Here is a 20472-nt window from a genome sequence, read left to right as displayed (position 1 = left end):
TCTGGCCACTGTCACTGCCTGCGCCCCCCTCGTACTCCTCCTCCTCACTCTCCATTTGCTCCCCCTCCTGTGTCTCTCCTTCTGAACCCCTGACAGTCACGATTTCTATTCTGATGGTAAGCTGCCTTGGTTTTGAGTTTTAATTTTGCTGCGATACTTATATGTTTTTCTCTATCAAGCTACCTTGAGTTTCATTTTATAAGAAAAACAGCTTAACAGAAATGCAGAGTTCCTTTTAAAATAAAATAAGAAATCACTTGATAATGCTGAGCGCGGAGCAAAAAGAGGAGCCGCATTGCAGCAAACGTTAGTCCAGGCAAAGCGCACTCCCTATGCACACTGTCCGAGGAGTAAACCCATTGAACACAGTGGGATTTACTTCTGAGTAAGCACGCAAGCGACCGCGATGTTAAATTGCTCATCCAAACCCGCCCCGGTCAGTGAAAGCCAGAGGCGCCCGCGCTCCATTCATTCCGTGCAGAAGCGATGCGCTTTCCTTTTTCCTTCACTTAACGAGGCCAATGCCAAAGTCGGACACTAGGGGGCGCGCGCACGAACCCTTGAGACTTCGTCTCGTCTCTATGATTACGAAGAGCCAGAGCGACGAGAAAGCGCAAGGCACGACGGGATTCGGAAGCTCCGCGGTCAAAGCAACATGGCTCGAGAGTGTAAAAAGGAACTACGTTTCCCGGCACACTTCGCGCGAGTATCGGAGGGTTCCCCCCTCCTCGCTCGTCACGTGAAAACGAAATTTGGTCGCTGGTTTACACCCTGCTGGTTCCCCAGGCTGCTGTAGAAGCGCCGCCGCCGTGAAGAGCAGCGTGAGGAACAGACTTCCGAACGGTAAGAGGTATATATTTTTAAATCCCCTGCCGCTATATTAACGGCGCATGCGCAGACGCTATCTCCAGACCCACATTCTAACCTGCCCCCCCTCGCGCGTGCCTGTCTACACCGACCGTTACTGGCGTCACGTTCCTTCCACCGCACAGCGGCAGCCGCACGTGCCTCAGAGAATCAAGGGGCACCCAGCCCCACCTTGAATATAACCACGCCCTTTCCTGTGCAGTGGACACGCCCACCAGGTTGAGGCGAGCGCAAAGCATCTTGGGATTCCGTTATTTCGGTTAGCCCTATAGCAAGGCACCATGGGAGCGTTTTTAAATGGCTGCCTGTGAGCGCAAAGACTGCTGGGATTCCCAAACCTTGGCAGGCAGAGCTAAGCGCCAGTCGGGTCAAAGCAAACTTCCTTTATCCTGAAGTGGCCTTAAGGATCACGGGAGAGGGACCTGCTGCCCTTTTTAGATCATGAGTCTTTAGGACAAAAAGGGGCAGTTGCAGAGTTATCACTAACACATTAGCAACTCAACATCAAAAACACACATAACACTTTTAAGGATGGTAGAGCTGAATCCTACACAACCATCAGGTTAAGGTTACCAGATTTTTTCCAATGAATCCAGGGTAACCTTACATCAGGTATTACGTACTTTGAACAGACACACTGCGTTCTAGATTTATGCACAACTTCCAAGAGTTATCCAGTATAAAGACCACCGCTATCTGATGGAAACACTTTGCTTGATTAAGGTGTTGGAAACCTAAACAGCATCTGATAAGACCTTACCTGATAAGAGACAGGAAGGAGCTTTGTATGTGGGACTCAGCCTTACATCTCAAAATGAGCAGCTTGAAAAGCACCTGAAGACAACAGATGCAACATCTAATGCAGTGGCTTTTCCGAAGGATTTTATTTATTTATGCACCACCCCTTTTCCCTGGCAGAGACTTGAGGCGGCTTACAGACAAAATAGGAACAAATAGGATTTAACAGTATGCAAAGGGCCCACTTAATAAAACGATCACATGAGACCAGCTTCCTTGCTCATATCAATTGCCCCCTAAAGTGCACAGCTTCAGAGGATCATCGGCCATGCTCAGTCATATACAGGGTAACGAGAAGGCTCTTCAGGCCTGGTCAGTGTTCTGCCTGAACCAAGTATAAAACCTAGGATGCTCTCTCAAATCCTTTCTAACACACAATAACCCACTTCCATCAATATACAAGCTCCACTTTGCATTGGGCTGAAGGCTCCAGAACAATCCTTTAAAAATAGACAACTTTTTCATAGGTGAGTGTGATTCAACAGCTCCCTTGCACTAACAGTGTTTCAGGGCAGGATTGGTGCTACAGAGGAGAGTCTCAGTTTAACCTCCTTCATGTTTTACCTCACAGATGGATGAGACAACTGGCCAGCAATCGCCAACAATTATTCCATCCAGCCCATCTACGTGCTGCTCCTTCTTGGCTGGGAGCAGGGGTTGGAGCCACACCATGTCCTCCGGCAGGCAGCGGCACACAGCACGCAGAATGCCATGGATAAGGCAAAGCCAGGGCTTGGTGAACTTCAATAAAATACAACAGTCCCGGTAAGCATGTTTACAATGAGGCTTTTTGCTTGGGTGAAGAGGAAAGGATACATTTTGAGGATGGGTTGAGGGAGAGAAAAGTGGATTTTGATAGCGCCCACCTCTCTGGCATTTATTCACAGGCAAAAAGGTGACCCACCTGCTGGAAGGTTTAAAAAACATGCCAGGGAAGGAAAATGCAGCCATTTTGTTGGGCTTTTTATTTTGCAGCTTAGTTCTGGAGGAAAGAGGCAAAAGGGCAGACAGTGGGAAACAGTCATAAACTTGCAGGGAACTTACTTAATTGATTACAGGACTTTATATATTCTGAAGGCACTTTGCAATACAGTTCACACACAATTTAGGTAAAATAACTGTAACAAGACAGTGAAACTCAGCAGTGTAAAACATGTAAAATGTATTTACTTGCCAGCAAAGTAGGCACTAGGCAAGCCTCCCTGGGGGAGGTATTTCACTCCTGCTGTCTCATACCTTGTCTCATATGGCTGGCACACTTGTAGAAGATTCTTGGCTAAATATTTTAAAGTATAAATAGAAGTATGCAGTCCTTCAAGCATTCTGGTTCTGTAAAGGGCTTTAAAGAATATGGGGTGGGTACAGAGCCGTAGCTAGGTGATCTTGCGCCCCTGGCAGAACCGTCCAGATTGCGCCCCCTAGCCACGGACAAATTAGCTCTTCTTTCTGCCTCTCCTCCAACTCTACCCCCCAACCAATTCAATTCACACTCATATTTAAAAACTTTTATTTATAGACCTATTTATGTACATGTTTTTAACCCATTTTGCGCCCACTCCTTGCCTTCGCCCCTTACAGGGCCCTACCTCACCCCCCCCCCAGCTATGGCCCTGAGTGGGTGTGGGTGGGGAGAAGAGAAAAAACCTAATTCAGTGCTGTGGGGAAGGAAGGAGGGGCCCTGCAAACCCATGGACTTTGGGGTCTGCGAAGAGGAAGAAGCACAGCTTTTATAATTACAGTAAAAGAGGGACCAGTGGGAGAGGAGCAACCAGCGTGGGGAGATCTTTGGGTCTCGAGTACAACTGTAGCTTTTTGTTTTAGGTGCCGGTCAACATCCTTCGCTTTCAAACGCCATCTGGAGCATAGAGATCAGTAAGTGTGACGTGAGATGAGGAGTTATGGCTGGTGCATGAAGTGAGTGGGGCTAGAAACTTCTATCTTCATATTCCACTTTCTTCTTCCATATACAGGTTACAATTGCATCATGTTTTCTTGAAAGCTTTTTTTTTGCTGATTAAATATATTCCATTGTAGTTTTCTGAGAACAATGAATAAACTATTGAACATACAATTTTCATTTAAGTAAGTGTGTGCTTTTTGTATCCGACACTAAAAATGCCAAATGAATTTGGAAAGCTCTCCTGTTTGCCTTAATGTGCTGCAGTGCATGATGGGCCATGCTGAAGGGCAGAGTGGGGAAAGCGTGCTTGGCATGAATTGGTACGGGACAGGGTTGGTGTCACTGGACCCTGGGCTCCTTGCCATTGCTCTCTGTGCCCCAACAGGGAACCCAGTTCCAAACACTTCCTCTCAGAGGACAAGATGGCTGCCCGCTTCAACTCTCTTAGCCTGGACAATGACCATGTCTACAGCTCCAACGGTTTCCCTCTCTACGATGAAGATCCCAAGTGGCAGGAAGCATATGCACGCCTGAAAGAACTGCAGCAGAGGTACTGGGGACCACTGCTTTGTGAGGGGGGCAGTCAGAGAAGCAGAATAACAAGGCTTCATTGTGTGAGATTTTCTCTCTCTCAGGCTGTCCCAAGATGGAGCAAGTGAAGAAGCTAGTTCAGACGAGGATGAGCACAACAGTGTACTTGTGGATGGGGAATTCATTATGGCAGATTGCCCCATACTGGCACATCTATCCTTCCTACAAGAGCCTGTTGGAGAAGTCAGCCTTGTGCCTGAAGAGGTATTTCTTTCTCTGTAAGTATAGCATAAGACTTGGGAAGAGGAACACTAGAAAGCAAAATCATTTGCATCAGTAACTAGCATCCTCCTTCATTCTTACAGGAATCCTTGTACAGAAGTGGTCCTTTGGAGCCCTCCTAGTAACTCAGGCTTTCACAGTATCCGGACATTGATGGCTATCCCATCTGCCCTCAGCTCTCCTGCACAGCCTCAGCAAGCAGCAGCGGCAATACAAGAGGAAATGGAAATATGAGCTTTCACCCATCTTGGTCTAAAGCCAAAACTCTTTTTTTCCGGTTGGCCTGTCAGACTTTCAACAAATGACATCATTATCCAGCATCAACACATTTGATTGCAATTTTTTTTACAGCAACATAGGAACACCCATCATTTTTCAACCGACTGCAATAATCTGATCCTCTCCCCTCTACTAGATGTAAAAATGTGTGTGTGGTCTTTTCTGGTGTGTGTGCATATTGCTATTTTCTTTTCCAATAGGGAAGATGCCAGTACTTAGGAAAAAGTGCAACTGTGGTGTCTCAAGGTGCTATGACTTAGAATGTTAATATTGCTTTTTAGAAGCAGTTTCAAAATGAGCTTTCTGAACTTCTCCTTTTTATTTTATCAGAGAGCTGATACCCCACCCTACAAAAAAAAAATGTTTGTGTGAAGATCAACTAACATTTTCTCTTTCCTTGCGGGAGCAGCATCTTGACCTTTTACTTCCAGAGAGCTGAAAACAAGATGTTATTCCAGAGGGTATCAACAGATGGAAATATGACCAAAAAATCCACCAAAGGATGGGTAGCCACATTTTGGAGAAATAAAAGAATAAGAGGTGGTTTCATATCTAAATTTCTTTATTGAACAGTGGTGTCTCCTTGACAGGTTTAATGCCATTAGCAGTGGGTTAACACAAGATGTTTTAATTATGTACATAATTCATTTTTGTGTATATAAAATAATTCATGAAGCAGACGTATTGCACAGTCAGAAGGTCCCCATATTTAAAGACAGAGGTGGGAGGGCAGATACAATTTCAACCCTGTTGTACCCACCATTTTGGAGTTGTGGGGTGGAGACCCACCTCCCAGATCCAAACAGTGTTTCATATTCCAAGTTTGGCATATACACACCTTCTGATTAGTTCCTCAGTTTCAGGAGGGAGGCTGGGCTGACAGGATGGTACCCCAATTGCTAATACAAGGCAGGGAGGTTTCAAAGAGACCTTTCCAACCCCAACCTTGTTTTGAATATGAATATACATGACAATTTGCTCTGAGACTGGAGAGGGGTTATTGGGAAGAGATGAACAATCCTATTCCAAACCCAAGTAGGAGAGGTTTGCATCCTGGATTTTAACCCAGGCCTCAGGACAGTATTCTGACCACATTTCTTAGCAAACGCAAGCCAAGAAGAAAATTGGGGCAATCCCCACTATTGCTAGGTGAAGTATTGTGAATTGAGGCACTGGATTCCCCCAGTTTCATCCTACCCCTCATTAGTCACAGGTACAACTGTATTGTCCTCCCCCTTAAAAAGAAATACACATATTTCTCCCGCAACACACACACACGTATCACAGTGACCCAACAATGGATACTCGAGCTGCACTGCGCCATGGCAACACAGGGTGGGAATGGAGGTCAGAGGAAGACGAGAAGTAAAATACATGAGAAGAGTTTATAGGCAACACTGCAGAGGTCATTTTTGTTTTCTGGAAGTAGAGAATGCCCCTCATCCTCCTATTCATCACCTTTATGCAATTTGTTTCAGCATTGTTTGTTTTTAATGCTCTTCAATGTTCCCCCGCCTCTATCCCCAATGCAAGAAGGGATTTCAGCGCCAGTATATAGATTTTTCCATTCCAGCAACTCAACCTCTCCAAGGGTTGTCGGGAGGGGAGTGCCATTCCAGTGCTGTGGGCATTCATTCACACAGACGCCCGTGCCCTCCCACCAGGATTCCAGGACCCCCCTCCCCCACCACACATGCGCACATAACGGCAGCTATTTTTACCCACCCACCCAGCCCTTCCACAGTCCAGTCAGTCATTCTCAGGATTTTGGGGCAGGGAGGAAGAGGAGAACACAGGGGGTGTCCCTTCAGCAGCATTTCTTGACAGACGGTTTCTTTTTGGGCTTGTTGATTTTGACAACCTCATTCTGCTGCTGGAGCCGTGCCAGATTTTCCTGTTTAGTCCGGAGCACCATGGCTGTGATGGCATTGAACATCTGTAGCGGAGGAAAAATAGAGTGATGGGCCTGCCTTTCCCTACCAACAATGCACGCGCGCACACACACCCATTAGGCACAGAGACATTTTAATAGGGAGTGGGGGGTATTCTTGGCTCACAGGCCAAATCCTTATCAGGATCTACCTCGCAGGATAAAGTGGATGGGTGGCTGAGAGAGCACCTACCTGTCAATCACATTATTGTGCCTCGTGACTGACATGCAGCAGGGGCACCCACCAGTCAAAACCCCTTTTGCAAGCCTCTTCTCCCACACGCTCAAGATCGGAACAAGCTCTGGAGCTGAAAGGGGAGCAAAGAGGCTTGCAAAGGCTTTTTGCAAACCTCCCTCTTCTCTTTCAAGTCCCCAAGATCAGGAACGTAAAAAGGAAGAGGCCCACCCCACTTCCCATTTAAGGTTCCGATATTTAATTCACTGATGACTGAAAATTAAATCCTGCCGACTAGGCTACGCAGTCCTGTTCACAACCAATGCAGGATTAAACCCTATCCTCCTACCCATCAGTTGACCTCACTGATGGGCAAGGGGTGTAATTTGGGGGCCAAATTGGTTCCCCATCCCTGTTGTATAAGTACTGTGTGTTTTCATTCTTCCCGTCTCCACACACACACACACACACACACAGTCAGTCCAATACCTCTTCCACATTGAGGTTTTCCTTGGCGCTGGTTTCAAAGAGGCGGACTCCCATTTGCTCACTGAACCTCCGGGCGTCGGCTGTCTCCACTTGCTTCCGCGATGGGTCCTCGCATTTGTTACCCACTGATGACAATTTGGGGGAGAGGAAGGAGGAGGAATCAGAAGCGGAATCAAATGCAACAAAGAGGGATCCAACAGCCTTAATTATTACCAGAGGAAATACTGTAAGAGTACCAGCGGTGTAGACAAAAAGAGTACGGCGAATTCCCAAACCAGAGTATTCAAAGGAAAATTGCCCCATAAGCTACCAAGCTGAGGCAGTACAACCGCTCAACAGAAACCAGATTGTCAAGTTAGATCAGAGAGCCATTTATTGCACCAATTTAAGTTGTTAGGAACAACTTTCCCTAGAAAAAGCTTTAAAGCCACCTGTGACCTTAGCTCAGTTGTGCAGCACATGCTTCCCACATGGAAAGTCCAAGGTCAAGCCCTGGTACCTTAAGGTTTTCTTTTTTTTAAAGGATCAGGAAGGAGGTTATGGGGAAAAAATTATCTGCCCAAGACCCTGCTACCCATTAAGTGCACATGGTCTGAACCCCACTCCAAGCAACTGCACACAGGATGCAGTGCTTCCCTTCTCCCGACATGAAGGAACATAGAGCACCACCAGCCAGGTGACTTAGGGCTGCTTGAAGGCTATACCCTCTGCTGCCTCCCAGAAAGAACATTGGGGGCGGGGAGACCATCCTTTGGCTGCGCCAGCATTTGCTTTGATCTCCATTCCTTTCACTTTTGTGTCATGTCTATTTGCTTGTGAGCCTGCGGGCAGAGCATCTTGCCTCTTAATATATGTGCAACACTTAGAAAATGTTAGGTAATTTCTAACATTTCTAAAGGGGGTTAAATCATCACCTCCACAGCCTGTTCCATCCACAAATGAATCCACAGTAGTCCAGAAAGAACTTCCACTGATGGCTCAGAAGTGCATATTTGCTCCTATATTAACCAGAATGCACTATGTGTGATTCTAGCCTAAACCTCAGGGCTTAGGTTTCCTGTTCCCCAAACCTACTGGTACATCCCAAAGTTAAAATACAAGTCATACTTATCTGGGGTATTAATGCATCCACCTGACCCAGCATGAATAAGAGCACTGCATCTTGGGAAAATCTTTTGGCCTTCAGCTTAGATAACTAGGTTTCAGTATGCTGTGAACACATGTCCGTTAAACACTAGACGACTGAATGTGAGAAGCTAGGATTTCAACTCTGATTCACTCACCCAAGATCTTGCAGACGCTGTCACAGTTCTGCCCAATCTCGTGCAGCCAACGCTTGACATTGACAAAAGACTCCGCATTCGTCACATCATAGACGATGATGACACCATGCGTGTTACGGTAATACCTGTCACAGCAGAAAGAGAGATCATAAAATGGGTTCCCTATCCTAGAATAAACCTCTGCACCTCTCCCAGAAAACATTAAAAAAGGGTTATTTGCTCTGAAACCAGAAATCCCAAACTTTCCACATCTTTTCATTGTGGATTTTATCCCACCTGTTAACTAAGTTTCAAGGCAGCTTGCTCCCCATATACGTGCATCAGAGCCAATCCACATCCCTCAAAAAGAGTTCAAAATAACCTCCACCCTCCATCCTGCCCCCAGAATACCCAGGCATACCCCACATCTATGCCATGCTTACGTGGAAGTGATGGTTCGGAACCGTTCCTGTCCAGCAGTGTCCCAGATCTGCAGTTTCACTCGCTCTCCATTTATCACTAGCGTCCGAATCTTGAAATCTACCCCAATGGTTGTGATATAGCTGCCTGGGAGAGACATGCGGAAGGGAAAAGTTAGAGCAGGAGGTCAGAGGACAGGAGGAGAAAAATACTGGCACGGAGATTTAACAAAACTAGAAATTTTCCAGTGGGAAATCACCCCCCCAAAAAAAAAAAATTATATGGGGAACTACAGATAACAGGAAGATAAAAATATGTACAACACAGAGATAGAAACAGGTGACCATAAAACAGGCAACTCATAATTCTTGGAGTCAAAGGGCACTTACACTGTGGTGGCTGAAACACCAAAGGACATTGCAGTCATCACAGTGGATAAAACTGGGATGAGATGCAGGTTGGGTCTAGGGGATAATCCCACCTTTAGCAACAGATTCACAGGGTGGCTTTGGGCAAGTGTCTCATCTTCATCTGAATACCTGCAGTGAGGACTCTGCTCTACTCAAGCAGACTCTCTGCGTGGTTTAAGACTGCAGGAAGATCTGGGTTCTACATTACATGGGGAGCCTTTTCCAGTAGCCCCTTCTGCCGACATTCTGCCCCCCAACACATGGGAGAGGGGCTGCATGAATGGGAATGTGCAAGAGGCAGTGGGAGCAATGGGCTCGTCCCTGCTCTCCCTTTCATAAGACCTGAGGAAGGGGTTGAAATAATGAGAGAATATGGCCGCTGTTGCAATATGCTTGATAGGTTGGCAGTCTTGGCTCCTACCTGATCTGTGTGTTGAGAACAGCTCTTTATTTATCCCATTCTCTTCCAAAGCGCTCAAGGCGGCATATGTGGCTCCAGCATTAGAAACTCAGATCTATACGCTAGGTGCCAAATGGCTGCTTAAACCAGGGTTACAGTCGCAAAAATGGAGTGCCTAAGTTGCCATTTTGGGGGCAGACAGTTCAAAAGTCCTATTTTTCAATATGACTTTTTGGCTCCTGAAATTCATTATGATGGTGCAGATGAAAATAGAACAGATAGAATTCTACAGGACATGTTGCTGGTGTGTGAAAACAGTCAATATCCAAGGATCCCTAGTCATGCACCTCCAGATGGTGGAGATGTCAGGTGCCATCCTGGCGCCAGGGCATCTTCACTTGGTCGCAAGTGGCCGATAGCCAGGCACAAAATGTGCCTGGCAAATTTCAAACACTCTGCGGTTCTCTTCCTCCCCATTTTATTCACCCAAGAACCCTGAAAGGTAGGTTAGGCTGAGACTGTGACTGGCCCACAGTGACCCAGTGAGTTTCATAGCTGAGCGGGGATTCGAACCCTGGTCGCTCTTGGGTCCGAGTCCGACCCCGGCTATCTAATGAGTGAGAACAAAGGGCAGCACTTACCAGAGAAGGTGTTGTCCGCAAAGCGAAGTAGAAGACTGCTTTTCCCCACCCCTGGACAGGAAAAGAAAAAAAGAAACAGGTTGCACAAACTTTATATAGGATGGATCTTTAACATCCTCCCAGCTTTGTTTTCGATGGCCTCTGATGCAAACATAATCACCTCAGCAAAGGTTGCCAGCTCCCCACCCAAAGCAAACACACCTAACTAGCATATTTGCTCAAGACGGCCACTCCCACCCAAAGCTATTGTATCCCATTCAAGGGCAGAGAGCAGCAAGGGATTATGGGGGGTGGGGAGGCATGAGGACTCTGGATTAGGTCACATGACTTCAGGGAACACAATCTGCATTGGGGGGAGGTGGGGCAGAGAGAGAAAATGGGATATATACAAGTGAATTTATTTGTGGGGAGTCACTGAGCACACTGGGATATGGAGTGGGAGGGAGTGCTCCGAGGAGGAAATTGAATGACAGGGAGGCGTCTCTCAAGGCTGCAGTTGTAGCCGTGTCAATATTACCTCATGTGGCATAACTGGGCAGAGCCACCTCCACCTGACAAACCCAACCCTTCTAATGCATGGTGTCACCTGCTGACATGACCCCAAAAGGGTAGAAGAAGAAGAGTTTGGATTTGATATCCCGCTTTATCACTACCCTGAGGAGTCTCAGAGCAGCTAACATTCTCCTTTCCCTTCCTCCTCCACAACAAACACTCTGTGAGGTGTATGGGGCTGAGAGACTTCAGAGAAGTGTGACTAGCCCAAGGTCACCCAGCAGCTGCATGTGGAGGAGCGGGGAAGCGAACCCGGTTCACCAGATTACGAGTTCACCGCTCTTAACCACTACACCACACTGGCTTGTCCACTCAGCTTTGCAAGCCCACTCCGCCGCCACCCTTTCTTCAGCGGAGTCACAGCCATACTTTAAAGCTCCTGATGCACGCCGGCCTCCCTGCAAAGCGGTTGCAAATTCAGCAGGCCCCCTTCGTACACAGAGTGACGCCTTTGGGCCCTCAAGGAGATACAGAGGCCTCCCTGCGCCACTCCAAAATGGAAGGACGCCCTCGCGGTTGCCATTTTGCTACGCGCAAAGGCCAGGTGGCGCCAACAGCAGGCAGTAAGGGAAGAAAGAATCCCAAGTGCCAGAAATTTATTCCAGGCCCAGGGATAGCAAGTCCAAAATATAATACGTAACACTTATGTGTGTTCAGAGTCGGTGGAAGAAGATTGGAAGAAATTTAAAGTTTATCTACAGAAACATTGTAAAATTAAGGAATGTTAGAAGGATGTTGGAATGAAGTTACGTGGTTTTAGCAGAAATGTTATAAAAGATTAAGTAAAAATAGATTGTTAATTGGTGAGAATGTAAAGTTACATTATATTAAGATAAATTATTAGGATAAAAACAAAGATGGAAAGGATTTGCTGAAATAGCTAATTGAACTAGAATACAAAAAAGGGAGGTGTGAGGAGGTCAAGGAAACAAGCAAATGAAAGATAAGTTATGAAAGGATTGATTTGTTTTTTTCTTTTTTCTCTTAATTGTTTTTATTTCTCTGTGTTTTTGCTCTTTTTTTCTTTTCTTTTTCTTTAATTTTGCAATCTTTCAAAGCCTTAATAAATATTACTTTTAAAAAAACCAACACTTATGTGTGTTCAGGTGCCGTTATCAGAGTTCTCGACCGCGCAGTTTTCCTCGCGTTTAAGCAAATGCAAATCAAATCCCTATGCAGAGTTTCCCCATGAAACATTATTATCAATTAAATTTACTTAACTTTCCCCCCCCCCCCCAAAAGCAGCTCAAAGCGACTTACAAAGCAGAACACGGTGGCTGAGCAAGGGGAGAGCCAGAACAACCAAACCAAAGTCAGACCTGGCATGCATGCATGCATACGTGCGCGCACACACACACCCTACACAGTTTGGCATTCCCATGTTCAGCTGAATGCCTGAAGAGACCTCCATTCACACAATCACATACAGAATATATGACAGACAAAAGTTTTCAATCTAACCCTTGTAAAAAGAAAAAGTTAGTGGAGGAATTGAAGGTATGTAAACAAAACGTATAACAAAACCTTTTTGAAAGCAGAAAACATACAAATGAGCCAACTCCTAAATATTGAGAACTACCAAAAATTCCCATTAGTGAGGCTCAAAAGTAACCAACAAACCCAATATCAAACCATTTGTATCAGCTGGAACTCATTATTATACAGTATTTTGTACAGTACTTAATAGCCGATTTCCTGTGTTATGTTACTCATATATTTACAGCGCTCCTGAGGAAGGTTTTTGGTTTTGTTTTTTACAAAATACATCAGACCTGGAGTAAATCTTACTTCTAGCACCTGGTGTTCTGTCTTTTTTCTTTTCTTTTTTTTTGGCCTGCCATTACTGCATACAAATAACTTTTAAACTATTTTGTGCCTGGTTACATGTTACACATTTTTATATAGAAAATATATATCCCTACCTTTGTTTCTCTCATACAAATACACATTGTGTCTTACAAAGCAACTCAGTGCTTTCTCTTCTCTTTCCGGAATCTTGCAACATTAGTTTCACTGAATGTCCACAAATTCTAACGTGGAGAGACTGAGAAAAACATTTGTCTATCCTTTTTCTTCATGCTATGCATAATTTCGTCAACTTCTGTCAACTCTTACACACTGTTTCTCTAAACCAAAAAGTCTGAAATGCTGCAACCTTTATTTGTTGGAGAGTTGTTCTATTCTGCCCCCCCCCCCCATCATTTTGACTGCCCTTTTCTGAACCTTTCTAATCCAGATTAAAAGGGGGGGAAATACGGACTGGCATTTTGATGTATGGATGCTGCAATGAGGAGCACTGATCCCACAAGGAACACCTGTCTAGAAACAGCCCAAGAACCCTAAACTCTGCACCAACCATTAGGGAATGCCCAAAACCAAAAGGTTCCCAATTCTTTTTTTACAAAAAGATCTTCATGAGATGAAAATATCAGGTCACATCCACACCATTCATTTAAACTCTTACACCATTACAGTCATGGCTTCCCCCAGAGACCTACAATTCAGAGCACCCTTAAACTACAGTTCCCAGGATCCTCCATGACTGTCAAAGTGGTATAAGAGAGCTTTAAAAGTATTGTCCCACTGAATGCACCTCTAAAGATGAAACAGAGAAGATCTGGAGATAATTATTATTTGTACCCCGCCCATCTGGCTGAATTTCCCCAGCTACTCTGGGCGGCTTCCAACAAAGATTAAAAAATACATTAAAATGTCACACATTAAAAACTTCCCTGAACAGGGCTGCCTTCAGATGTCTTCTAAAAGTCTGGTAGTTGTTGTTCTCTTTGACATCTGGTGGGAGGGCGTTCCACAGGGAGGGTGCCACTACCAAGAAGGCCCTCTGCCTGGTTCCCTGTAACTTGGCTTCTTGCAGTGAGGGAACCGCCAGAAGGCCCTTGGCAGTGGACCTCAGCGTCCGGGCAGAACGATGGGGGTGGAGATGCTTCTTCAGGTATACTGGACTGAGGCCATTTAGGGCTTTAAAGGTATCCCTATCTTAACCCATAAACAGGCTTGTATGGGAGGAGACGGCCTTTTAAGCCTTTTAAGGCTTCCATGGTGGGCTTGTTATACTGCCATCCCTGCACCTAGGGTTTTACAAAGAAACACAAAACAGGAAGTCTCTGCCCAGAGAAGCTTAAAATTTGCAACTTGGCAAAGAAGTGGCCACAGAGAAAGGAGGAGGAGATGGAGGTGAGCAAGGGTAGAATGCGTAGTTAACCCAGGGTTAGCATCAGTAGGTGATGGAGATCACTTGGGAAGCATCACTGAGTGGCAAACTTGGCTGGTGGGTGCCAACAGGGCTGTAGCCAAAACAAGGCCATTTAAAAAATGATATATCAGCAGGTACAGGAGAATTCAAAAGTTTGCAGAAGTACCAAAATTAGAACAGCAGCCATTTAGGGGAAAACACCTACAAAGGCAACCCAATAGGGACAGAGCATGCTCAGTGCTCCCACTGACTATGTGTAGAAGGGAATGGAAACTGGGGCAGGAGGAGGGGGAGAGAGAAGTAGCTACCAGTTGTGTGTCTCCAAAGGCAGCTCCAAAGGTTCCCCAGAGAAAGCTGGAGGGGATCAGAGCCACTGCTCAGCATCTATGCACTTGTATTCTCATCACCTTCAGAGGAGGAGGATTTTCCTAGGGATTTGGAGCAGTAGAAGATGGGAAACAAGGAAGCTGTACTACCCCCCCTCTTTCATCCTTCCCCGCATGTCTCCAAGCGATTCTCAAAGATGCTCATGATCAAACCAAAGCAGGCTTACTTTTCATGCAATTTGTATAATAAGAGTAGCCAGGCTCTTGCTAGAGGCAAAAAGTTGCGTATTCCACCTGAACCCCCCTTGGCGGTTGTCCATCAATATTGACATCACCATGTGGGGTAGAAAATTACCTATTAGGTATTTCTGTCCCCGGAAAAGTGTCGTTAATTAAAATAATTGTTTCCTTGAAAAAGAAAAAAAGTAGGAGCCTAAGGAATGGGGTAGAACGCCAGTCCAAGGCAGCTTCCGTGTTGTGAATAGCTCTCTGCAGGTGAGCCCCATGGCTTTTGTTTACTAAACCAGATTGCAATTTGGGACTTCCGGGAAAAATCCAGAACATTTTCCAGGGATTGGAATTGTAGTTCTCTGGTTCCATCAGGATACCTCAGAAGTACCACGCATACATGGGAACACTCCTGGCTGGTGAATCCCTTTCCCCCTTTCTGATCGAATCAGGCCTTCTGCCTGCCAGCCCTGATCAGCTGGGAAAGCTCTAACTACCTTCAGGTATTTCATTACATCAGCAGGTGCACGCAGGAGACATAAAGGCCTCAAGAATGCAGGGGCCACACTAACCCCTTTTAACCCTATCTCTGAGCCCCAGAATTTCACCTGATTTCCGAATTTATTCCATGGGGGGAAGCCCCCTCCCCAGCAACCAGACCTGCCAGTTGTACAGCCAGATGCTATGGCTAGTAAATTATGTCTGCCTTAACGAACCAGTAGACAGAGGTGCTGGTTTAATTCCAAGTCACTTCTACCTCCTGTTTCATTGCCACGTGTGACTGTAAGCAGGCTGGGGCAGGGAATCGTGCAAATCCTTTTTCCCCTCTGCACAGCAAACTGCTACAACAACAGGATTCATTCCAGAGCCGCCACCTCCTTGCTTCTTTCCTTCAACCACTTTGGGCTTTTGATGCATTTTAAATCTCAGCACGCGCTTGGAATTTGGGAAGCCCTAGGCTCAACCCTGAAACACACAGGGCTGGGAAGGGCTCCCGCCTGAAACCCCAAAAAGCCGCTGCCAGCCAGTGCAACCAATACTGACTGAGAGCCAGCACTGCTCAGAGGCAGGGAAAGGCAGCTTCCCACATGTGTATTCACATCCAGTCTGGAACTGCATGAAAAATGAAACAAAGATAAATATCAAACGAGACAAGGCCTCGCGGCAGGAAGCAATAGAGGACTTTAAATGCCAAGAAGCTGCACAGGAATGATTGGCGGAGCTCTTTGTGTGCAACCTGAAGGAGAGAAGGCTGGGGAGGCAAGATCAGAAGGGAGAGAGAGAAGAGAATTGCATCCACCCCTTTGCAGGAAAACCACCACAGCAAGGAGACAGGCCTGGCTCCAGCCATCAGAGAACAGCTGCAAGGAGCTGGCTTCTCTTCCCCCAACCCAGTGCCTCAGAAAGAGCTCTGTTCCAGCTATCAGTGGACCTGTGACTGCAGAGGCAAAGGGGGAAGGGCCCTCTCCACCTCACCCCATTCAAGGAACAAGGACTGCACAACTCCTTTCCAAGCAAAGAATACCGTCAATGGGGGGGGGGGGGGAATCAGCCAAGCCCCAGCCTGATCGTAATTCATCTCTTCGCTCACTGTCAAACTGATCCCCTTCCTCTTCCACCTTTTTCTTCCACTTCCCTCACCAAAGTCTTGTAACCCCGAGGACAGGGCTTCTCTCTCATTTTCATCTGTGTACAAAACACCCACAAGCAACCTCGTGTGTTGAATTTGAGTGACAGCAAGCCACTTGGGGAACTAGAAATGTAGATATTATTTGCTAGTAGCTGTTTCTATTTCTGTGGAAGAAGTCGGCATTCACAAGACCGCCTCAAAAAATGTGATATGAGACACACAGGACTCGGTAGCAAAGTTTATGAGTTTTGGTTCCAATTATTTTTTTGGAACTGATGGCAGGAGATCAGGGCTCAAAAACACTGCAGGGGAACTGCAATGGGTTGAACAGAATGGTTTGCCACATTTTTTTGGAGGAGATTTAAAAATTAAGGTAACATTTCTCAGAAGTCAGTCCCATGAATCACGTTGGGCTTACTCCTAGATATGTAGGTGTAGCACTGAAGTCCAAAAGACTTTCTTAACCATGTTGTGTATGCATTTGGCGAATAGGTACTGCTTTAAAACCATGGCTGGCTAACCTGAGGGCCTTCATATGTTGCTGGACTACAACTCCCATCATTCCTGACCATTGGCCATGAAAGCTCTGGCTTATGGGAGATGGAGTCCAACCATATCTGGGGAGGACACAGGCTTCCCACCCCCATTTTAAACAATGGCTTAGCAACTAGGAGCCCTCCCCTCCCTCCCTCCCTGCACCAAGCTACTAAGGGTTGTATCCAGTCGTATACTAAGAGTATGGAAAGACTAACTGAGGTCCATTCTTTTAATGGGGGTGCATTCCAACTTGGGCTGCAATAGCTCAGTTGACAGAGCATGAGACTCTTAATCTCGGGGTTGTGGGTTCAAGCCCCACATTGGGTGAAAGATTCCTGCATTGTAGGGGGTTGGACTATATGACCCTTGTGGTCCCTTCCAATTCTATGAGTCTATCATTTAAAAGGCTGTGATGCCACTTTAAACAGCCATGGCTTCCCCCAGAGAATTCTGGGATCTGTAGTTTAAGACTGCTGAGAGTTGTTAGGAGACCTTTTATTCCTCTCCCCCAAATTAAAATTCCCAGAGTTCCTTGGGAAGAGGTATTGCCTGTTAAACCACTCTGAGAATTGTACCCCCCCCAGGGAATAGAGCAGGCATCCCCAACCTGCGGCCCTCCAGATGTTTTTGGCCTACAACTCCCATGATCCCTAGCTAACAGGACCAGTGGTCAAGGATGATGGGAACTGTAGTCCAAAACATCTGGAGGGCTGGAGGTTGGGGGTGCCTGGAATAGAGGGTCTCTGTTAAGCACGCCGAGAGTTGTTAGGAGGCCCCCTATTCCCCTCCCAGGGCTATAATTCTCAGGAGTGTTTTAATGCCTCTTCCCATGGAACTCTGGGACTTGTAGCTCTCAGCATGCTTAACAAACTACCGCTCCCAGAATTCTCTGGGGGAAGCCATAACTGTTTAAAGTGGTATCACAGTGCTTTAAATGTATGAATGTCTTAAGAAAGATGCAAAGAGAGCAAGTTGCTGACCAGGGCCTGAAGTATAGCAGGCTAAATTTGAATGAATGTGAACAGTATTGGAAACATACCCAGGTATATAGAATGACTTAGTCAGGAGCATTCTGGGAAGCCATTTTGAGAAGTATCATTCTTGGTTAGCTTTAGTATAAGTACTATAATTTCCTCCTACCAAGTAGCAGCTCAGGCAAACTCATACACCTTGTTTTTCTCTCCCCCCCCCCCCCGAAAAAAACTATGTGTGAATGTTTCTAGGTGGCAACCCTCACAGGTTGGCGCAACTAGGCCCCAAAGGATGCTGGGAATCCTAGAAATTAGCACAAGGGAGACTCGTGGAAAAAACTGCTTCTGCACGCTTGCCATGCAGCCAGAATAAGCTCTTGGTACACTGTGAGTAAGCTTCCCACAAGATAAATCTCCATGGGATTATGGGATGCTAAAACAGTGAGAGAAGGCAATATAAATCCAGATACTAACGGGGTAAAGTTACAAGGCAAGAGAGCGCTATCAGTCCTATCACAGTTACTTCCAAATTCATTAAAAAGTAACCTTTTTATTACCTTGTGCACATTTATATTGCATGAGGATGTTTGCAGGTATGAAAGAGAAACAAGGAAAGAGCTGTGGGAATAACAACAAAAAACAAGAGTACAAAGAGGAAGAATGACAAGGAATAGGCTTAAGTGGGGGCGGAGGGGATGCTGAACCGATAACCAATTGGAATATATGAAACAAGGTGGAAGACCAAAGGAGGGAAAAGATGCAAGGAACCAAGGCTATTTAAAAAATCAGATAAGAAGAAATGTGTTAAGAGTCTGGAATGAAAACTGAAAAGAATGAGATGAGTTTAGAGAGAGGAGCATAGTTTAAGAGGAATGAAAAAGACAGCAGGAGACAGAACAGCCAAATATAATAAGATGAAAAAGTGGGTTTGGGGGGAAGAGAGAGAAAATGGAAGACTTGGGGAACAAGGGGAAAACAGCCAATGCTTACCAGAGTCCCCAATGATGAGTAGTTTGAACAAGTGGTCATAATCCTTGGCAGCCATTCATGTGCTGGGTCAGCTCCTCCTCCTGTGTCTTTCACGCTCCCTGCAGGGATTCTCCACTCACTCCCACACTTTCCAGTGGGAAATTTGTTCTGCCTCAGTGCCCCATTGCAGTTAATCAGGACACGGTGTTGAGCATGCCAGTCTCTTTTCCTCCCGTGTCCAGAAGATCCTGAAAAACTTCCAAATGCAAGATCAGGTCGATTTGACAAACGCAGTTGTTTCCTCGGAAATGAGAAAGTTTAAGGCTGCCTTTCTGCCAAAAGTCCCTCCAGGGTTGTTTTTTTCTGGAGCGCAGATGTTACAAACTTCTCTTTCCAGATCTTTGCTTCCTTAAAGTCAAATGACAAAAAGGAACCCGCTGGAGCCTGCCAAGAGAGTTTCTTCCTATGTCAACAATCTGTAGAATGCAGTGTCGAAAGCGTATCCGCCGTTTTTGGATTTTTAAAAGAGAGGGCAGTCCACAGATGTAGCACAGATCCACAGTTTATTAAGACCTCAAGCTTCCTCTGATGGGATGGGACAGAGCAAAAAGATTAGGAAGGTGAAAAAAGCATCAGGAAATGACAGAATATATATATATTTTTCCAAAGGAGCTGTTTTTCCCACATTCAGAAGCGGGGTGCCAAAGGGTGTTGCAGTTTACAAAGAGCTTGACGCTGAGGTCTCCAAAGGAAATAAGTAATTCAGAACTTTCAGAAAAAAATACAGGACAGAAGATTTATTCCAAAAGGTGGCTTTTAAAATTAAAAAAAGGAAACACAGAGGGGGAAACACGAATCCTCAGACCAAAATTTGTGGTTTTGCCAAAAAAAAGGAAAAAGGAACGAACTGATTAAGGACCAGAGAAATTATTTAAATATATATATATCCAGAAAAGAAGGGGAATTTAAGTCCTTCCAAAAGCCTTCCTGTATCCAAAAATAAATGGTAAAACAGAGGGGTGACAACCAGACATTGACCGATACTTTCAATTGGGGTGGGGAAGAAGAGAGAGGAGGTTAGTGAAATAAGAGAAAGGGGTGGGGGGGAGAACGAGGGTCAAATAAAGCAGGGAGTTTCGCCCCCACCTAAGGGATCTAAGCCAATCGGAAGGACCTTAAAGTTTCTCTCCAAATGACCTGGCAGCCTTTTCTTTTCCTAACATTCGCTGGGGCGGGGTAGAGAGAGGAGGAGGAGAGCCACGAAAACAGGCGAGAAAGGGAAGGAGGAAAGGAGGGAGAGGAGAGGGAGAGATGTGCCGGGTCTGGAAGCACGAGGAAACCCCGGATCTCGGGAATCAATGAAGGATCGGGGGAAGGGGAGGCTCAGGCTGGGCAAGGGGCGCGGAGCGCATCTGCAAGGGGAGGGAGGCCAGGCGGGTCTCGCGGCTGTCGCCCTCCGTCCCTCTCCCGGCCGGACGCTGGGCTGGAATCAGATGACCGCGGAGCTCGCAGGCGGCCGCTTCCTTCCTGCCTCTCCCCTCCTGCTGCTGCTGCTGCCGCCGCTTCCTCCGCCTCCTTCCCAGGCGCAGCAGCCGCCGCCTCTCGCGCCCGCTCGGGCCGATGGAACGCCAAGGCGCGATTGGAATCAGCCGGGAGGGGGC

General features: G+C 46.2%; 3 protein-coding genes across 6 annotated transcripts in view; 1 reads left to right on the top strand and 2 right to left on the bottom strand.

Moving 5' to 3' along the window:
- The window catches only part of THOC6 (THO complex subunit 6), a gene marked incomplete at its 5' end in the record, with an annotated part of 10707 nt that extends 9601 nt beyond the window's left edge, over positions 1-1106 (bottom strand). Inside the window, one exon of one of the 3 annotated variants that reach the window (XM_083707486.1) lies at positions 960-1106. In XM_083707486.1, the coding sequence (XP_083563612.1) occupies positions 960-1106 (147 nt within the window). Of the gene's footprint in view, positions 1-100 lie in introns of all 3 variants that reach the window. The other 2 variants (XM_083707487.1, XM_083707488.1) reach the window with 2 other exon arrangements.
- Positions 718-5208, top strand: HCFC1R1 (host cell factor C1 regulator 1). Of its 2 annotated transcripts, none has more exons than XM_083707559.1 (6): positions 718-843; positions 2237-2430; positions 3487-3537; positions 3951-4115; positions 4201-4374; positions 4462-5208. In XM_083707559.1, exons 2-6 carry the CDS (start codon positions 2237-2239, stop codon positions 4610-4612), a joined length of 735 nt encoding a protein of 244 aa, XP_083563685.1. In that variant the 5' UTR covers positions 718-843; the 3' UTR covers positions 4613-5208. The 2 variants fall into 2 exon arrangements, with proteins under 2 accessions (XP_083563685.1, XP_083563686.1); XM_083707560.1 differs by lacking the exon at positions 718-843 and adding an exon at positions 1229-2132.
- Positions 5202-20472, bottom strand: LOC310829280 (ras-related protein Rab-35-like). Its single transcript, XM_083707577.1, has 6 exons — positions 18833-20472; positions 10385-10435; positions 8957-9080; positions 8535-8659; positions 7252-7376; positions 5202-6593 (listed from the first exon to the last, which is right to left on the bottom strand). Exons 1-6 carry the CDS (start codon positions 18885-18887, stop codon positions 6465-6467), a joined length of 609 nt encoding a protein of 202 aa, XP_083563703.1. The 5' UTR covers positions 18888-20472; the 3' UTR covers positions 5202-6464.

This window comes from Podarcis gaigeae (genome assembly GCF_964106915.1).
Source record: "Podarcis gaigeae genome assembly, chromosome: 13".
Lineage (NCBI taxonomy): Eukaryota > Metazoa > Chordata > Lepidosauria > Squamata > Lacertidae > Podarcis > Podarcis gaigeae.
Note: the sequence above shows the minus strand (reverse complement) of the source record. Positions and strands in the feature narration are given on the sequence as shown.

Excerpts from the sequence above, each read along its gene's own strand:
- HCFC1R1 (XM_083707559.1), top strand. The coding sequence starts at position 2,237 with ATGGATGAGACAACTGGCCAGCAATCGCCAACAATTATTCCATCCAGC. Across the intron at positions 2,431-3,486 it reads AATAAAATACAACAGTCCCG|GTGCCGGTCAACATCCTTCG; the intron begins GTAAGCATGTTT and ends TTTTTGTTTTAG. Across the intron at positions 4,116-4,200 it reads CTGAAAGAACTGCAGCAGAG|GCTGTCCCAAGATGGAGCAA; the intron begins GTACTGGGGACC and ends TCTCTCTCTCAG.
- LOC310829280 (XM_083707577.1), bottom strand. The coding sequence starts at position 18,887 with ATGGCTGCCAAGGATTATGACCACTTGTTCAAACTACTCATCATTGGG. Across the intron at positions 7,377-8,534 it reads CAGCGTCTGCAAGATCTTGG|TGGGTAACAAATGCGAGGAC; the intron begins GTGAGTGAATCA and ends AATTGTCATCAG. Across the intron at positions 6,594-7,251 it reads AAAACCTCAATGTGGAAGAG|ATGTTCAATGCCATCACAGC; the intron begins GTATTGGACTGA and ends CCTCCGCTACAG.